This window comes from Perissodus microlepis, chromosome 16, assembly GCF_051167445.1.
Source record: "Perissodus microlepis isolate ML-2025 ecotype Zambia chromosome 16, ASM5116744v1, whole genome shotgun sequence".
NCBI classification, from domain to species: domain Eukaryota; kingdom Metazoa; phylum Chordata; class Actinopteri; order Cichliformes; family Cichlidae; genus Perissodus; species Perissodus microlepis.
This window is the reverse complement of record NC_140476.1, coordinates 15,905,067-15,921,872: the sequence shown is the minus strand read 5'-3', so window position 1 is coordinate 15,921,872 and position 16,806 is coordinate 15,905,067. Positions and strand designations below refer to the sequence as shown.

Below are 16,806 nucleotides of genomic sequence, written 5' to 3'. Positions count from 1 at the left end.
TCTGGCTCTGATGATGATGACGGGGCAGCTGAATGCAGAGACTTTGTTCCACTAATGAGCAGTGACATGCAGCTACACTGACCTATGGTGACAGAGGACTGCCCACATCAGCAAAACAATGGACTGATGGAATCCCCCCTGAACTCGAGCTATGGGGTCCTGCTACACCCTCACTGTTGAGAAGGAAATGGTTACTCGTGTGACCTGAACTGGGTCATAATGGATGATGATTTATTGAATCAGAAGGGTGACTGCTCGGAGCTATCACAGATAAAGAAAATTAAAAGGGAACTTCACTGATAATACAGATCAAGCAGACTTTAAAACACACGGTGCTGCAAGGATGCATAAATTCATAATTTCTGCTGCATTTCTATTTGACCTGTCACCAAAACTATGGATATTACTGATTTGTATCCTTCTCGCTTGTGTATCTGTTTTGGTCATATCTTGTAGACTTCTTGATTAATTCAGTTCATTTTTATATATATATATATACAGGGCCACTTTGGAGCAACAGTTACCTCATGGTGCTTTATACTGCAGGGTAAAGAACCAACAAGATTAGAGTTAAAAACTCAAAAAAGTCAGATGATCCACTATTATAAAGAAATGGGCAATAGTGGGAAGGAAGAACTCCCTTTTTAACAGGAAGAGAAAGCTAGCAAAACCAGGCTCAGGAAGGAATAGCTAGCTATTGTGGTGAGTTGGGTGGTGAGAGGAAGAAGAAGAAAGAAAAGAAGCACAAAGAGAAATAAGGACAAATAAAAGGAGTGAATGAAGAAGAAATGCTCAGTGTGTGTCAGAAGTCCACCAGAAGTCTGAGCCCATAGCAGCAAATAAAAGGGGTGGCCACCTGATCCAGCCCTAAAGGTCTGCCAAAAAGTAAAGTTTTAGGTCTAGTCTTCAAAGAGGGGAGAGGGTTTCTGTCTCCTGAATGCAAACTGGAAGCTGGTTCCACAAGGGAGAGGAGAGGAGAGCTACAATGCTCTGCTCCCATTTTACTTTTAGAAACTTTGGGAACTAGATTGTGAAATCCTTGTGGGCTTCTATTTAAAGATATGATGATTTGTGCATTTTCAACTAAAAACTTCTTCTTTTAACTGACTGGGTCATCAGCTGTTAGCTGCTAAGCAACACATCCAAGCAACTTGTGGCACAAAGTTGACGTGTGGAGTTTGAGTTGAACTTTCTGAGGGCATTTTGACAGTATTTGTGGTTGTTATGTATTATACGTTGTGAGACTGAGGAGACTATCAGAAATGATTCATCTCTAGACTTTCACTTTATGACTATATAAAGAGTAGCCAGAGTTCAGTGCAGGTTTCTTTATAAACCTCCAGAGAGAGTTGTTTTTGTGGAGATGCATGCTGGTGCTAACCTCATCAACACAGAGCAGCCTGCTTTAAGCTTTAGGCGTGCTAATAAAAGGAACTATGCTGCCATCTTATGGCGACAACTGCACTTCCGCTCCGTCACTACCTGAACTTTACCAGGATCTCCGGGAGATCTGAACGCATCACAGTGTCAAACGACCAACACACCTGGACTCCTCACGCGGATGTGACGTAGCTTAAATCGCCAATAGTTTATTTATTTATTTATTTATTTTTAGGGTTGTGCGCAGACAGAAAAGGAGAGGTAAGTGAACAAAAGGGATTTTGTGAACAAGTAAAATTTATGACCTCTGGGTGGCGCTGTAGTTATTCTCCACAGCAACAAAACCTTCACCTTTAGGCGATATCCACAAGGTTTGGTTTTGTGTCAGCTCCTTGAGATTTCCCTTAAACAGTCCCCTCCTTATCTAGTTTGCTTCTGACAAAAAAGAAGAAAAGAGTGTTACTGTTGCTCAGTTTTTTTTACTTTAATAAACAAATTCCAACAAAAAACATACACTGTGCTGCAAGCCAAAAACTGCTTCTTGGCCCAGTTTAATGCATCGTTTTCCTAACGTGCAGTAGGTGTTATCCATTGTCCAAAATCAATATTCATCTGGTTTTAAACGGCAGTTTGCGCATGGAGATCAGGCCTGGGTCTGCAGGCTAAATCTTTTGAGATGCTTTTATGTAAAACTATCCGCAGACAACTGGGACAGACAGACCTGAAGAAATAATGGAGGGTGGACGCGGTGGGGAGTAGTCAGTCGTGCAGCCCTTACTCATTGGTTGCCTCAGACACAGTAGCTCTCCCTCTCACTCTCTCATAAATGCGCTCCCACCGCCGACCGTAGCAGATAATCACAGGCCACTGTGAGAAGGACACACCTTGCGCTGATTTTGCCAAGGTATACACGGGGATGCGTTTTGATTCACGAAAGGGTGTCATCAGTGCAAGATTTGAGTCGTGCTTTACAGCCTGTCGCGCAATCGCCTAGGTCGCGATTTTTGCGATATTCTTTTTTTTCGCATAGGTTAGTAGGCTGCTCTCCCCCAGTTCCAAGATGACTGGAGTTTTCGAGAACTTAAATACTGATATGCATTCGAACCAGATTACCTCAAGCAATTACCACAGCTTGCACAAATCGCAGGAGTCCCCGACTCTGCCGGTTTCCACGGCGACGGACAGCAGCTATTACAACGGCCAGCAGCCTGGGCACTGCGCCGGGTCACCGTTTGGACAACTGGGCACTTACCAGTACCACAGCAGCGCCACGAGTTCTGTGCCATATAACGCGAAGTCATACGACCTCGGTTTCAACTCATCGTATGGTACATACGGTTCTTATGGCTCCAACTCATCGCCAACTCCCGCAGACACAGGTAGGCGAGCTCTCAAGTTCGTTTTAGAGCATTTTGCATGTATTCAGTGGCTTTGTCTTTGACCAAAACGCGCTGCAGAACATGTCTGAGTTAATTTGTATGCACAGTATTTGACTAAAATATTATTATCTGACTAAAATGTATTGATGCTTTATTTTTCTTGTATGAATATGTAACACGATAAACTGTTTTATTTATTTCCAAAGAAAGAGCCTACAGATCCACAAAGTGGCCTATTTTGGCTTTTTGTATATTTTTAGTAGGGCCTTATAAATATACATAATTTAATCAAATCAGGTTAAGGTATTTGGGGTACACAAATCTGACAAACCTAAAGTGACAACAGTGCAAATACGCCTAGCAGTTCTGCAACACTGAAAAATGCCCAAACCCTTCGTTCCTAACGTGAATTGCATTTGAATGTTCCCTCAGAGAAAGATGAGAGCGAGCCAGAAATCCGGATGGTTAATGGAAAACCAAAGAAGGTCAGGAAACCTCGAACCATTTACTCCAGCTTCCAACTGGCTGCACTTCAACGGAGGTTTCAAAAGACTCAGTATTTGGCTCTACCAGAACGGGCCGAGCTGGCAGCGTCGCTGGGCCTTACGCAAACACAGGTGGGTAGTCTGCATCTGTGGGCTCATGCGCTGTCAAATATCCACTGCATGTCTCAGTGTGAAAACAAATTAAAACTGACAAAGATGGGATTTAAGGGGGAAATATCGCTTATAATCGATTTTAAGCTTAAATTAGTTTCTTTCTTTTTTTTTCTCAGGTTAAAATCTGGTTCCAAAACCGTCGCTCCAAGTTCAAGAAGCTGTGGAAAAGTGGAGAAATCCCCCCAGAACAACATGTTGCTTCCAGTGAATCTCCCCCGTGCACGTCTCCACCAACTACCGCCTGGGACTTTCCACAGACTCAAAGAATGAACAATGTCAGCTCTAGTTTACCTCAGAGCAGCAGCCCTCCAAACACGACTGCGCCTTCGTCGTTTTTGGCAAACTACTCCTGGTACTCAACTACGAACTCTGCCACGCATCTGCAGCCTCCTCTGGTTCAGCATCACCACAACTCCGCCATAAGCGCTGGGACAATATTCTGAAATTTAAAAGAGAGAGCGAGCGAGAGAACGAGAAAACGTCGGGTGTAAATCGGACAATACTGGTGAATAAAGAGAAAATAAAATGCCATTACCTTCATTTTGCAGACCTCGTGCGTGCACCATACGAACTTTACGCGCAGCATCTAGGAGATTTCATGGAACCAGACAGGTTTATGGACCTTGCCAGTTTTCGTGCTTACAAATGGTAGACTCAGATTTCTACAGTTATTTTTGTATTTATTTATTTTGTTTATGTGAGGGATGAATGAACCACTATTACCCAAAGCAATCACAGCCTGGGCGCGAGCCCATATACTTTTACTCGGACGTCACTTTTTCTTCTTCTTTCTTTTGTTTTTTTTCTCTTCTTTTTTTATGTGTGTTGCCATCCCTGCAAAAAAATAAAATAAAATAAAACATGAATCGCAGGACAACCTGTCACAAATGTAGCACAAGTTAACTGTATGGTGCCTTTTTTGCAATATGACCTCATTTATGTTGTGCGATCAAAACAAAACCAGCTTACCTTTATCCATTCCTCACGTAGTTCATCTGAATAGTCCGGGGGGATAAGTGTTCCGATCCACGTTTGTAAATATTTTACAACAGCTTTTTTTTTCATATCCCACCTCGCTTTGACTTAATTTTATTTTTTATTTTTTTGTCTTTTTCTGGCTCTTCATCCATTAACCACCGTGAGCTACTGATTGTCCCGCCCTCTGACTTGTATCAACACTAAATTGTATTTTTTTTGTTCTAGTCTTATTTATTTTAGCAGTGTTTCATATATGGCCAGATTTTATTTAAATAAAATGTTTTCTGTGCATTTGCATCCGAGTTTGTATGTGCGTATAAATACATTCTATGTTCACTAAAGCTGGATTTACCCTCTCAAAAAAAAGTAAATAAATAAAAATAAATCATTTTAGAAAAAGAAGGCATGTCGATGCATTAAGATTTATTTATTATTATTTATTTATTCATTTAATTAAATTTTGTGCCCATTTTTTTTATTAAGTGGGTTTAAAAATAAATAAATAAAAAATCTTAGGAAATAATTTGTTGTAAAAATGTAGCCTGTGGTTACATGAAGGTCTTGTGGTGCTATATCACAAGTGTGGACAAGCTCCAGGGCATCCAGGGGGACTCCCGAGTTGTCTCGGTTGAAATTTACTTCTGACTGCCGCCAGCAGCTGCTTATCCGAACCGAGGCTCGGGCAGGCAGGCAAGCAGAGACAGAGGCCCGGGGGGCGCACGCCGAGCTTAGAGCGACAACATCAACAACGCGCCTTGGCATGCGAGAGGAGAAGACGAGGGTGGGTATGAATGAGCACAAGCTCGTCAGACTCTGTGGAGTCACAGAGCCGCTTTCCAGACGTTTTATGAACTCAACCTAACAAGAGAAAAGAGACAGGAACTCGAGAGCCAAGACAGCCTGCAGCTACAACATCATGGAAACATTTCTCACGCCTCACAAGCGAGGTCTCTGATCTTCGAAGACGAGCAGCTTGACCCACATTATTTGGCTGCTTGTAGGGCCTGTGGGCAACATGGAAAACACAGGCATACGTCCAAAAAAACTATTTATTGGAGCCATGCAGGAAACCCTGTTTTATTAAAGATTTAATTTAGAAAATGTTTATTAGAGATGTTTTGACTCCAACAGACAGGTAGAGCGGGGCTCGTATTATTTACACATGGCTCCCACACAAAGATGGTGATATACGGTGCATGGTCCCACACGCTTCTCTTCAAAAGACCACAGGCCATAAAGTGGGATCGCTTCCTTGTACATAATTAAGACTGCAGCTTGTCAGCGGTTGCTGTATCTACATGATGAAGCCCCCCACCAACCAACCCCACCACCCCCCTAGGACTGACAGTATCAGACACATGCAGCCCCCCTATGTATATACGTCTAAATAATCTGTTTAAATCAGTGTTGCAAATAGTGTACAAGCGTGCACTTAAAAAATGCTCCTAAATAACACATTTTGCTTGCTTTAATTTATTGTTTGCGTCATAAAATAAAATAAGGGGGGGGGGGGGGTTTCTGGGTGCTTTCTGTTGCTCCCTGTGATTTCATTCATGGATTAGAGCTGCTGTGGTTTATACTTTTTGCATTTCTCTGGGCAACTTGTAAATGCCATACCCCCCTATCCTAATTTATACCCTGATCTGTAATTTCATCCACATTTGCTCTGGTTTGAGCATTCTGGCTTTCAAATCTGAAAGCCTGCAATTACTATATAATTCTTCGCAATTTTAGATGTCCTAATATGGGGTGTAATTTTTACACAAGACAATTTCCCGCTATTTCAAGCATCAACATTGTCAAAGTTGTATGTACATAATAAATGGGAATATCAATGCATAGTTTTTAGCCTAACATCTTGACTCGACGGTAATTATATCCGTGTGGAGCCTACGCAGAATTAGCCTGAATTGCATGGTAACTGCTGCTTTAAATTTTAAAAAATTACTCATAATTTCCCCCAAAGATTACCAAGATCTCGAGTGCACAATGTCATCAGCGTAATGAGGAGTAAACATTTATGCTAATAATCTACATTTTTTTCCCCATCAGCTATAAAGAGGGGAAATAAAGCAGACATTTTCAGTCATATTCTGAACTCTGCTGCTATAGCTTAGACCGACACATGGGACACATTTTGTGGGATTTAAGCGCTCGTCTTGTGTCTGTGCTGAAGGACTGCTGCTGCTTCTTGCTGGTGGTGCTGATCTGCCTCCATGCTGATATCTGAAAATCCAGAGAGGGCAAACTTGTCTCTTCAATTTCAAGCTGAAAGGTGTGTACCACATGTTTATTTCTTACATTTTAGGGGCTTCGCCGAGTGCGCAATGAGGCTCGATTTGTCCATTTCTTTCATTGCGCACAGCCTTTATTAATTTGTATTCTCATCCGTGAATGATGCTGATTCTTTGATGCCGTTTCAAAGACTAGATCCTCAAGAAGCTGGAGGGGTAAAGAAAAATATATTACACATGGACTATTTTATCCTCCAACTTCAGTGTTAAAGTGCAACCGAGGAGCTTCTTTTAGCTGAAATCTCCCATGGCTTAGAAAGCCGCTCACATGGAGAGAAGATGCAAGGAAGAGGAGACAGAGAAGTTCTTCTTTATAGTCGCTGCACTCGTTACTCTTACATTGTGCTTTGCTCATTTTGAAGCCTCTTCGCATTGACAACTCGGTGATGTACACCTGCAAGCAATTTGTCAGTCTTATACATAGGCTAAGTCTAAAGGGAACGGTGACGAAATGGCACCTCACCTATTTCACTTTTTTTCCCTCCTATTGCAGCAGAAAATGTCTTTCAGAGCGCTATCTCTTTTGTCAACGCAGAAAGATCCTCGGTGCGAAAAAAATTGCTCATAATTACCTCAGAGATAGGAAACTGCATTAGAATAAATAAGGGCGAAATTACTGTAATTATGCTGGGTTTGATGGGCTCAGCTCGTATAATCAAGGGGAGAATACAGCGAAATAACACTGACCCTCTTGGATGTGCAGCTGCGCCTTTTCTAAGGCTAGGTAGGCAGATTTATGTTCACTGCAGCAGCAGCAGCAGCTCTGCTTTCCTAATGGTATCGAAATATATGAAGGCCTGTTGTAAATGTGAGGCTGCACACAAAGAGCTCTACATGTTTAAGATTTGTATTAGAATAACAAAGGAGACGGCATCGAAGCAAAGCATGCCATAAAAAACAAGGCTACTACTCACGCTTACTAGTTTAAAGTGTTCTACAATAATAATAATAATAATAATAATAATAATAATAATAATAATCTTGTGTTGGTTACTTTTTTGGATGTTGGCTTGAGTCAGGTTTAAACGGACTTCGCAGATGCCAGAAAATAATATTTTTAGGCCGAATTTGCTATTATAATAACATTTATTTATTCATGGAGCTGTGACAGCTGCCAGAGCGAGCACACCCGTGCATCAAAAAAATTGTTCTTTCTTTGTTTTGTTTTTCGATTTTTTTTTCTTTGCAGGCACATACAGAACTCTATTTTTTGTAATATATTTTTACAATTCTTTATTTCATTTTATTTTATTTTATTTTTAATATATGTTATTATTTATTTGTATTTTTTTTACTTTAATTTAATATTAATTATTCAAATCATTATTTACTTAATTACTTATATTGTTTACTTTGATTTTCCCCAATGCATCCAAGTGTGCAAAAAGTATTTGAATTTCTATGAATATGGCTAAAATCCAACTATAATAAATGAATTTGTTTCCTATAGCACCACCGAAATGCGCGCGAAAAACAGATCTCGTTCTTCTTTTTAAAATATTATTAATATTTATTTCATTTTTTCCCATGTAGATGGCTATTTCTAACCACAGCCTTCGGCCGTGTTAAACAAACAAGAAGGCCTTTGAACTTTTCACTCTCACTGATCTCCATCTGATCCGCCCTTTGCCAGACTTTTTTTTTTCTTGTTGCAGCACCTGCCTCTTGAGCAATTATTCACTTAACACACCCAATTGATCTCTCTCATGACGAAAAAGTGAAAAAGTGAGGATCGTTAAAGAGTAGAACAGAAAGGAGGTTATCTTTAAGAAAGGGCTGAAAGGCGATTTTGCTGAATGACACAGCAGTGGTGGTTAAATCATATATATATATATATACTGCAGAGACTTGACGCATTTTTACATGCGAGGCCAGATTTCTAATTCTGAGCTTGACTCCAGAGGTCTGACAACATCTGCAGCCAGCGAGCAGCAGCACAAACACATGTAGGCTAAACGCTAGACATGACCATAAATCTAAACGAGGACCCTTTTGCAGTTAATTCAAACGCGCTCACATGGTGTCTGCTACAATAGCCAACATGATACTCCTTTGTGTCAGCTCGCATTAAACCTGCACCACGCTGAAGCCTTTCTTTTCAGGGGCGAGGGTGGGTAGAGGAGGATGGAGGGGTGGTGGTGATGGCGGTATGGTGGAGGAAGAGGTGGGGTGAATCAGACACCGTTCTTGACATAATTTAAATCATATTTTACTGCTTTTGAAACTTTGCACATTATGTACATAAACTTCAGAAACAGATAAATAAATTAAGGTGATCAATACAAAACTAAATATTTCCTATGTTGACTAAACACATTTCGACGAGTAAGCTACACAAAGCCTAAACCCTGTTTCACAGCGTATCCAGTATACAGCACAAAAAAAGGAACAGAAAAAAAGAAAATTATGTACAAAATACAGTGACAAATGAGCTGCTCACCCTCAGGACAATTTTTTTTTCTAAAGCAGCAACTCGTCAGGCCTTTTACATTTTTCACATAACATCGGGGCACGGCATAGAAAAGCTTTGCTTGCGTTAGTGCAGCATTAACAACACAGTGTTGTCATTTCAAACACGCTTACAAACTGAACACAGACTGACCTCAAACAGAAAAAACTAGCCCGAATAATTTAACTTAAATAACAAACACGTAGAAACAACATAGTAGCATCTCGAGGCTCTGCGCACAGCAGCCTGTGCTCTGCGGTTGAATGCGCTGTGAGTGGAGCGGCTTGATGGCTACCGCTGGAATTTATCGTTAATTATTTGGTTAGAGAAACTCTGCTGTGGCCTAAGTGGCCTTTTTAACTGTCGATGAATGCAAATTGACTTTTAAGGCCGTCATCACCTTGGGCCCCGACAATCTGGCGTAAACAAACACGTGTTTTCTAATAAACATGTAGCCTACAGCTCAACAACAGAAGTGTTCACACAAATATGAGTTTGAAAACAAACAGAAACCGACATTTGGGAAAAAAAACAAAAAACAAAACAAAAACAAAACAAAACAAAAGCAGGCAAAAAAACAAATGATCCTTTTGTCTGCGATTTCCGCTGTCAGGGACGGTCACGGACTGGTTGCCCTCTGGCGCATTGTGCGCCTTTTCACTCTGTCTGACCTCTTCTCTTCTTCTGTATCTCTGCTCGCCGTCTTCGGTATGAGGAGGCCTCTGTGTCAGCTGGCGGGATGCGGCAGCAAACTCCGGGATTCTTGTTGTTTGTTGTGCATTATCAATGCTGAGCCGCGCTCAGCGGCTGCTGGGCCTTTCACCATCCTGATGCTGAGCTCTCTGCTCACATGAGCTGTGACTGTTGCATAGACTCTTGGTGTGTGGTTGGATACCATGAGGTGTAGCTGGGAATGTAAGATCCGGTCGTGCCCATTGAAGTCTTCACGGTGGTCGGCGAGCTCCAGACAGGTGCCACCGAGGGAGAACCACTGGAAAGTCCACGGCCGGTGGCCAAAGCGTTGCTGTCGATCGTACCACCGCCTTGCTTCATCAGCTTCTTGAATTTGGATCTTTTATTCTGAAACCAAATTTTTACCTGCAGATATTTTTTTTTTTTTTAAAAAGAGACATTAAAATATATGTAAATATATATAACCATTTTACGCGGTTTTACGCACGTGAAAAAGTGAAAATCAAAACATGATAATAAAAAATATAAATTATCTTTATTAATTAACAACACTAAATAAATTGTAGTCTATAATAATAATAATAATAATAATAATAATAATAAGGTATGCTGTGAGAGATAAAAACATTTAAAAATGTGCAGAAATGCGTCGTTGGCGCAGCTGCACAGTGAAGCTATGTGTGTGCGGATCACACTCGCCTGTGTCTGGGTGAGACCCAGCGACGCTGCGAGCTCAGCTCTCTCCGGTAGCGCCAAGTACTGAGTCTGTTGAAATCTCCTGTTCAGGGCTTGAAGTTGTAAACTCGAATATATAGTCCTTGGTTTTCTAATCTTTTTCCCTTTGCCGTTGAAGCGCACCTCTCCGCCTTCAACCACTGTGTTTTTCTCTGTTTCTGGCGCTGGCAGAGACACAGAAGAAAGCAAAGAAGAAGAAGCAGAAGGGGAGAAAAATGAGGAGACAGTTGTAGCAAAGAGTGCTGCACAGCAATGAATACTGCAGTGCAAGTTTTACAGGCTGTACTTTAGGTATAATTACCCTTAATTGCATACATTGTTTATAGCCTTACGCAATAAATAATTACCAAGCCTAATTCCACATCTGGGTCGTCTTTTTTGCCTACACCGTCTAGTGGAAAGCCGTACCAGCACAGAAAGTTGATATTTAGGATCCAGAGCACTCTGTGGCACACTTACCTGCATCCTCTAATCGTGTCTGCGTGAGTCCCGAGCTGTTTTGGTAAGTCTGTACTGTGCTGAGATATGGACTGGTGGAATGGCTGCCGACGGAGTTTACGTATGGATAACCCAAGGATCTGGGGAACGACGAGGCTGGACTGTAGCTGTCGTGCTGTGTGTGACCTGCAGAATGTAAACAGTGCATGGGATAGTGTCCGTGAGACATGGAGGAAGGCGACATTTGTTGACTCGGGGGTCCAAACTCCATGAAAACGGTTTTTCCTGAGGCAGGGCTATTAAGACTTTCTGGAATCGTAGTCATTGTCATCTCTTCTGGCGGTTTCCCTTGTCTCGCTTTTGTTGTTTTCCTTCTATGATCTCAGTGAAGGACGGATCCCAATTTAAGCCGAACAGATTTTTTCTCTTTCCATTCATAAGAAAATGTAGTTTGTGCCCGTGAAAAGTCCTAGGAATGATGCTGTGGACCAAGACAAACTCGCTCAAAGGTTTGAATCTCGGACTCATGAATATTCATCAAGACTGTCGCTGATTGGTCCACTCTCTCCAAGAGGGAAGCCGATTGGTGACGCTGGGGCTAGGTCCGAAGAACCTGATAAAGTCAAGGAAAACCGCAAAACCTCAGATTTCCTCCTGACATGTCAAGATTCACCATAATAACATGATTATTATTTGTAGTAGTGATACTGCTACTGCTACTGCAAAAAAAAAAAAGGCCAGTAAACTTAAATATTCGGCTGCTCTTTCTGCATTAAAGCCTTTTTTTTCTTAAGATGATGATCACAGCTCCCAATGCTCCATCAGGAGTGAACGCGTATTAGCATAACACTAGCGTTCAATTTTCATAAGTAGGCCTGTAATTAGTCATGTATTTAACACTTAGTGCAACTTGAGGTCTCACCTGGCAGCAGAGGGACTGAAACAGCAAAGTCTGCAATGATGTGAAATGAGAAGCTTCTCTGTCTGAGGCCTGATGATGACAAGAATAATACCAACTAAAAAAAACAACAATACAGCATCACAGCATATTACGGCAAATGTAGCAGAGCAGTCCCTTTAAATTAAACCCGGGGATACTGCTTGTAATTTAAACTACAGTTTCCAAATTTAGTCTTGCAAATTTAGGCAAACTTGAGGTTTTATTTTTGCGCATCTTTTTTTTTCTTTTTCTTTTTTGCCTGTTTTATAGGCCGGATGGACACGTTTTCCAGTCGCATTTAAATGCTTTCCAAACATATTTACGCACCCTTTTTGCCGCAGTCAATTTACTGATCACAGTTTAGTTAAACACCGCCACCTTTGATTATTATGAATCTAAGTGAGGATGGGGTGCGGCCAGCCTCCCACAGCCTAACAAGAATAATTGACGTTTGATTTAATTGAACTTACTACTGAAAAGACTGGAGGCAATTTCCCTCAGCGGCAGATTTAGAACAAAATTCAAATTGGTACAGGAGCTGCAATTTAAAATATAGATACACATACATATCTGTTCACTTACTCAATTTTTTTTAAGTCATGAAAAAAAGCAAATAAATCCGCATCATCCGGGGTCAGGGAGCCTCCGCGGGATGCACTTGAAAGAAGAAGAAAGTATCCGGCAGCAGTAGCAGCTCTTCATTTTATTAGGCTTCATTTGCAGGCTGCTTCTCTTCTGGTGTCTGCGCAGAGCAGAAACACAGCCTGGCTGCTCCATCCGTAGTCCCTCCATCTCCACCTGAATAACAAATTAAAGGCAGTTAAATTCCGTCACTGTGATTATCAGTATAATTACATAATTGAACTCATAGCAGAACTAGCAAGTTGCAAAATGTGTTATCAAAATGCAGGCGCTGACATCACGGCGCGTGTGCCACAATGTGCCAGGCGGCTGCGGATGCCTGAATTTAAAGATTTCTGTGAAATATTAGGCTATAACGAAAGCTGGTCCCTTGTCCCCCCTGAAATAGGCCAATTTGAAGTGATTTCTCTGGAATTACTTTCGAAAAATGCTTCAAGATTTCCTCTATCAACAACGACAATGATAATGGTAGTACAACCAATAATTATCATCTTCCAGAACAGAGGACAGATTTTTATGGGTACTTGGTGGGTGCGACTGATAACTGTCATTATTTTCCCACGATTATAGTATCTACAGACAGCTGTGAAGCAAAACCATTAAGAGAATAGAGGCAGAATTTGCAGAAAAATGTAAAATAACACCCGAGGAGTCCTACTAATAATAGCAATAATAATAAGAGATTTTTATGTCATTTGGAGGCGAGGAGACAAACATCCTGCATAAATTATATTCATCCCATTGATCCTTCTTGCAGAATCAAACATTTACAAACTTAATTTGACAACTATTTATTTCCTATTTAAGGGAGAATTTTTTTTTTCTCTCTCTCTCTCTCTCTCTTTTTCAAGCCATCCTCGGTGTGGCTCGGACGAGGCAGGCGCGGTGATAATATTACCGCTTTCATTAATAATTTGACTCCTGCGCACGCCGGCAGGAGGGCAGCGCAGGCCACAGCGGTCCTTCCTGCAGCGGGGCAGCACGGCTCTAACTAGCCACACTAAAAATAAAGTCCTCCATGCATGGATGGAGCGCGGAGGCAGGACTCATTAGGAGTGAGTAGCTCTGTGGCTGAGGGTGTTTTAACACCTGCTGCTCTTCACCTGAGGGTTAGTGCAGAGGTGGAGAGACAGAAAGAGAGAGGGGGGCTGCTGCTGCTGCTGCTGCTGCTGCTTGTGGTGGTGATGGTGGTGGGGTAAACGGGCCAAGATGTCACAGACTTCATTTCAGTCCGGTGATAGAAAGCCCTCCTCAACTGCCATACCAACCCACATTTTAACAGCCGCCAAATATTACCCCGACCGCGGTGCGCTGGTAAACTGTGCATCCATGCTGTGTGGAGGCTCAGCTCCCTGTGCACCCTGCAGGCTCTGCATGGGAGTGATGATTAATTACCAACACTGGAGGTGCAGGGAAATTTAAATCCTTTTTTTTTTTTTTTTTTTTTAAATAATATCGCAATTCCTCTTCCTTAAACTGCAAAAGATCAAATATGCCTATTAGGATATGTATATTTCCCCCCTCCTTCTGATTTTAGAATTTCTGAGAATATTGAATTATTTCTGAAGTCTGCAAATCATTTTTTTTATTGCTATTATTATTATTTAGTTAATTATTATAGGGCACAGATATCTCAAACAGCACTAACAATATAACTGATGTAAAATCTTATTAATAATAATAATAATAATAAAGATGAATACAGCAGGCCTCAGCACATCATCAAATCCAAATGCAATTCGGTGAGTGATCTGCAGCAGAAATGTCAAACTATACGAAGGTTGCATTTCACGTTTTTAAAGGCAGCGGATCAGACAAGTGAAATTGCCTTTTGTCCTGCTTCTTCTCTGGCGTTGCTTCGCGCTGCCATCCTGTAATTTGCAGCCTCAATGAACGAAAACTAGATGCACTACAATTAACTCGATTCAGTGTCTATTTTCATGTTCAATGCGGCATCAAAATGCGAATTGATTTTGTTTACCGAGTTACGTGTAAACAAAAAAAAAAACAACAAAAAATGAATCATAGAGGCAAGATTGTCGCACTGGTTAATTTATTGCATTATCATAGGGGTCAAGAGGGAGAAGATGAAATCATGTTGGGTTTTATTTGACTGTTTATATAAAACAGAGAAGGACGCAGAATTTATTTTGGACAGCTGAACTCAAATTTGTTTCGTGTCAGTTTCTTTCCCTCAGAATATGTTTTAATAGCTAATGGTGCATTTCTGTGTGATAATCGGAGTTGACAGTATATTTTATCAGCTCATCATTTATGTTGTGTGAAATGAAAAATTTTAAAATATATTTAGAGTTTTTATTTTAATTTTCATCCTGTATAAATGTGACTTTTTTCATTCAATTTCACATCCTAATTAAAACATGCTTGTGTTCCTCATTTGATTTTAATTGACAGTTTATAAGCATGAGAAAGTTAACTTTGTACTTTGTCATATTTTAATAGCAAACTAAAAAGTTTTTTTTCTCTCCTTGTTTAAACAATTAAACATTTTTTTAAAAAGTGAAACTAAGAAATTGTTCGGGATAACAATCATTATTTTTGTTTGTTTTCAGGCTTTGGTGACCTCATGGGCTCCTGCTTCTCATCACTTTGGGAGGAACTGGACAATCTGGACTTGTTGCTCCGGCAGTGACTGACACTCTTATAAGTGCTGAAGCCTGGAGGCAATAAATCAAATTGAAAAAATATATATATATATATATATATTTGCTTGTTTTTAAAATATCCTTTCTTGATTTTCACACCTGTGGAAAAACATGATGTCCGAGTCTTTCATTTCCAGTGGGGCCTCTCTAATACACCTCTAATATGCTGGCTGACCTAACTTAAGGTGGCTCATTGCGGAGCTGAAAAGTCACATTTCAAACTCCTTTTTTTTTTCCATCTCAGTGCTCGGAGCAGCTCTTTCTTCAGAAAGCTGGGGGTCACGGTGTGGAAAGGCTCCTAGTGAACTGGTAGAAATGCTGTCCCCATTACAGCAGCAGCAGGGGTCAGGCCATGGCAGCAAGCATCCAACCTGACCAAAATTGGCTGCAAAATGACCAATTACCTGAGGGAAGGCTGGGGAGAGAGGACTTGGAAAAATATGGCTTTTACTTAATTCAGCTAAACTGTAAAAGAAACTAGTGTCAGGCGGATGCTTCATACTTGTGGACATATTGCAGCGTCCCCACTTGTTAAGCTCCACTTTCATGTTAACAAATTAGAAGGAGAAAAAAACGAGTGAAAAATTAAAGTCTTAGTCTGTGCAGTGATGCGAGAGAGATGGATGACAGGGGTAGAAATCAATAAAATGCATCCATGACGGAGAATTATTTCACCTACAGTAAAACAACGATTGATTAAACATCTTTATATGCAGGCCTTATTGAATTAATTTCCCCACAAATGGAAAACATGCAAATTCGCCAATTAAGTCATTTGCCCATGGAGAGCTGGGCTGCTTGACGTTCAGCTGCCACTGCGCCTTTAGTCTGAAACCCTTTTTAGTTTTTGTTAAGAGTTAAGTCTCCAACAAAGACAGGAAGGAGGTCAGCACTCAGCCAACACCTGAATGCGCCTCTCTTTTTTGTGCTCCCCTTGATCCCCACAGTCTGTGCCTGTCATTAGTCTTAATGATGGAAAATTGTCATGTTGATACAAGTCTTGCTCTCCCCCTCTCTTCTTTGTATAAGTAGAAGGTGGAAGCTCCATTTGTAACAAAGTTCTTTGTGACTAAAAGCCGTGGACATTGCATTTGTGCTGGGGGAGAAAAAAGGCTGTAGATGCTCTTTCCATAGCTGGGATAATTATTCCTACTGTGACCTTAATGATTCGCTCTGTTCATCCTGCATCTCATCCACGTGCCAGGCCCTCAGCAGAGCCCTGTGTCAGGGAATATGAAAAACCCATATAATGAAACCATTTTGGCTGATGGAAAAAAGGGGCTACTGAAGCTGCACTTGCTACAAAGACGGCTCAATTATATGAGTAATTGTGATAATTTCCCCTCCATTCACTGCCTTCTCTGAAAGGTAAAAAACACAGATGCTGAAAGGGAAATTACTTGGACAATATATAATCTGTGAAATGGTCACAACAGGAAAAAAAAAAAGATGACTGTAAGAAAGTGTAGGACTATAAATAGGTATGTTAATGCAGGGCACATAAATACACCCTCAGAAGCTCGCAGACATAAACAAACAGCTCTACACTGTGC

General features: G+C 41.0%; 2 protein-coding genes and 1 long non-coding RNA gene across 3 annotated transcripts; 2 read left to right on the top strand and 1 right to left on the bottom strand.

Annotated features, from left to right (window-relative positions):
* The first annotated feature begins 2,206 nt into the window (after positions 1-2,206).
* dlx2a (distal-less homeobox 2a) lies at positions 2,207-4,691 on the top strand. Its single transcript, XM_084908719.1, has 3 exons — positions 2,207-2,759; positions 3,192-3,376; positions 3,535-4,691. Exons 1-3 carry the CDS (start codon positions 2,441-2,443, stop codon positions 3,859-3,861), a joined length of 831 nt encoding a protein of 276 aa, XP_084764845.1. The 5' UTR covers positions 2,207-2,440; the 3' UTR covers positions 3,862-4,691.
* A 1,722-nt stretch (positions 4,692-6,413) lies between these two features.
* Positions 6,414-15,297, top strand: LOC146370618 (uncharacterized). The gene is made up of 2 exons (XR_014797213.1): positions 6,414-6,671; positions 15,161-15,297. It is a non-coding gene; the product is annotated as an uncharacterized LOC146370618 (long non-coding RNA).
* On the bottom strand, positions 8,884-13,209 carry dlx1a (distal-less homeobox 1a). The gene is made up of 5 exons (XM_084908577.1): positions 12,528-13,209; positions 11,928-11,996; positions 11,027-11,618; positions 10,532-10,731; positions 8,884-10,237 (listed from the first exon to the last, which is right to left on the bottom strand). Exons 3-5 carry the CDS (start codon positions 11,334-11,336, stop codon positions 9,986-9,988), a joined length of 762 nt encoding a protein of 253 aa, XP_084764703.1. The 5' UTR covers positions 11,337-11,618; positions 11,928-11,996; positions 12,528-13,209; the 3' UTR covers positions 8,884-9,985.
* Positions 15,298-16,806: the final 1,509 nt, after the last annotated feature.

Excerpts from the sequence above, each read along its gene's own strand:
- dlx2a (XM_084908719.1), top strand. The coding sequence starts at position 2,441 with ATGACTGGAGTTTTCGAGAACTTAAATACTGATATGCATTCGAACCAG. Across the intron at positions 2,760-3,191 it reads GCCAACTCCCGCAGACACAG|AGAAAGATGAGAGCGAGCCA; the intron begins GTAGGCGAGCTC and ends ATGTTCCCTCAG. Across the intron at positions 3,377-3,534 it reads TGGGCCTTACGCAAACACAG|GTTAAAATCTGGTTCCAAAA; the intron begins GTGGGTAGTCTG and ends TTTTTTTCTCAG.
- dlx1a (XM_084908577.1), bottom strand. The coding sequence starts at position 11,336 with ATGACAATGACTACGATTCCAGAAAGTCTTAATAGCCCTGCCTCAGGA. Across the intron at positions 10,732-11,026 it reads GACACGATTAGAGGATGCAG|CGCCAGAAACAGAGAAAAAC; the intron begins GTAAGTGTGCCA and ends TGTCTCTGCCAG. Across the intron at positions 10,238-10,531 it reads TGGGTCTCACCCAGACACAG|GTAAAAATTTGGTTTCAGAA; the intron begins GCGAGTGTGATC and ends AAATATCTGCAG.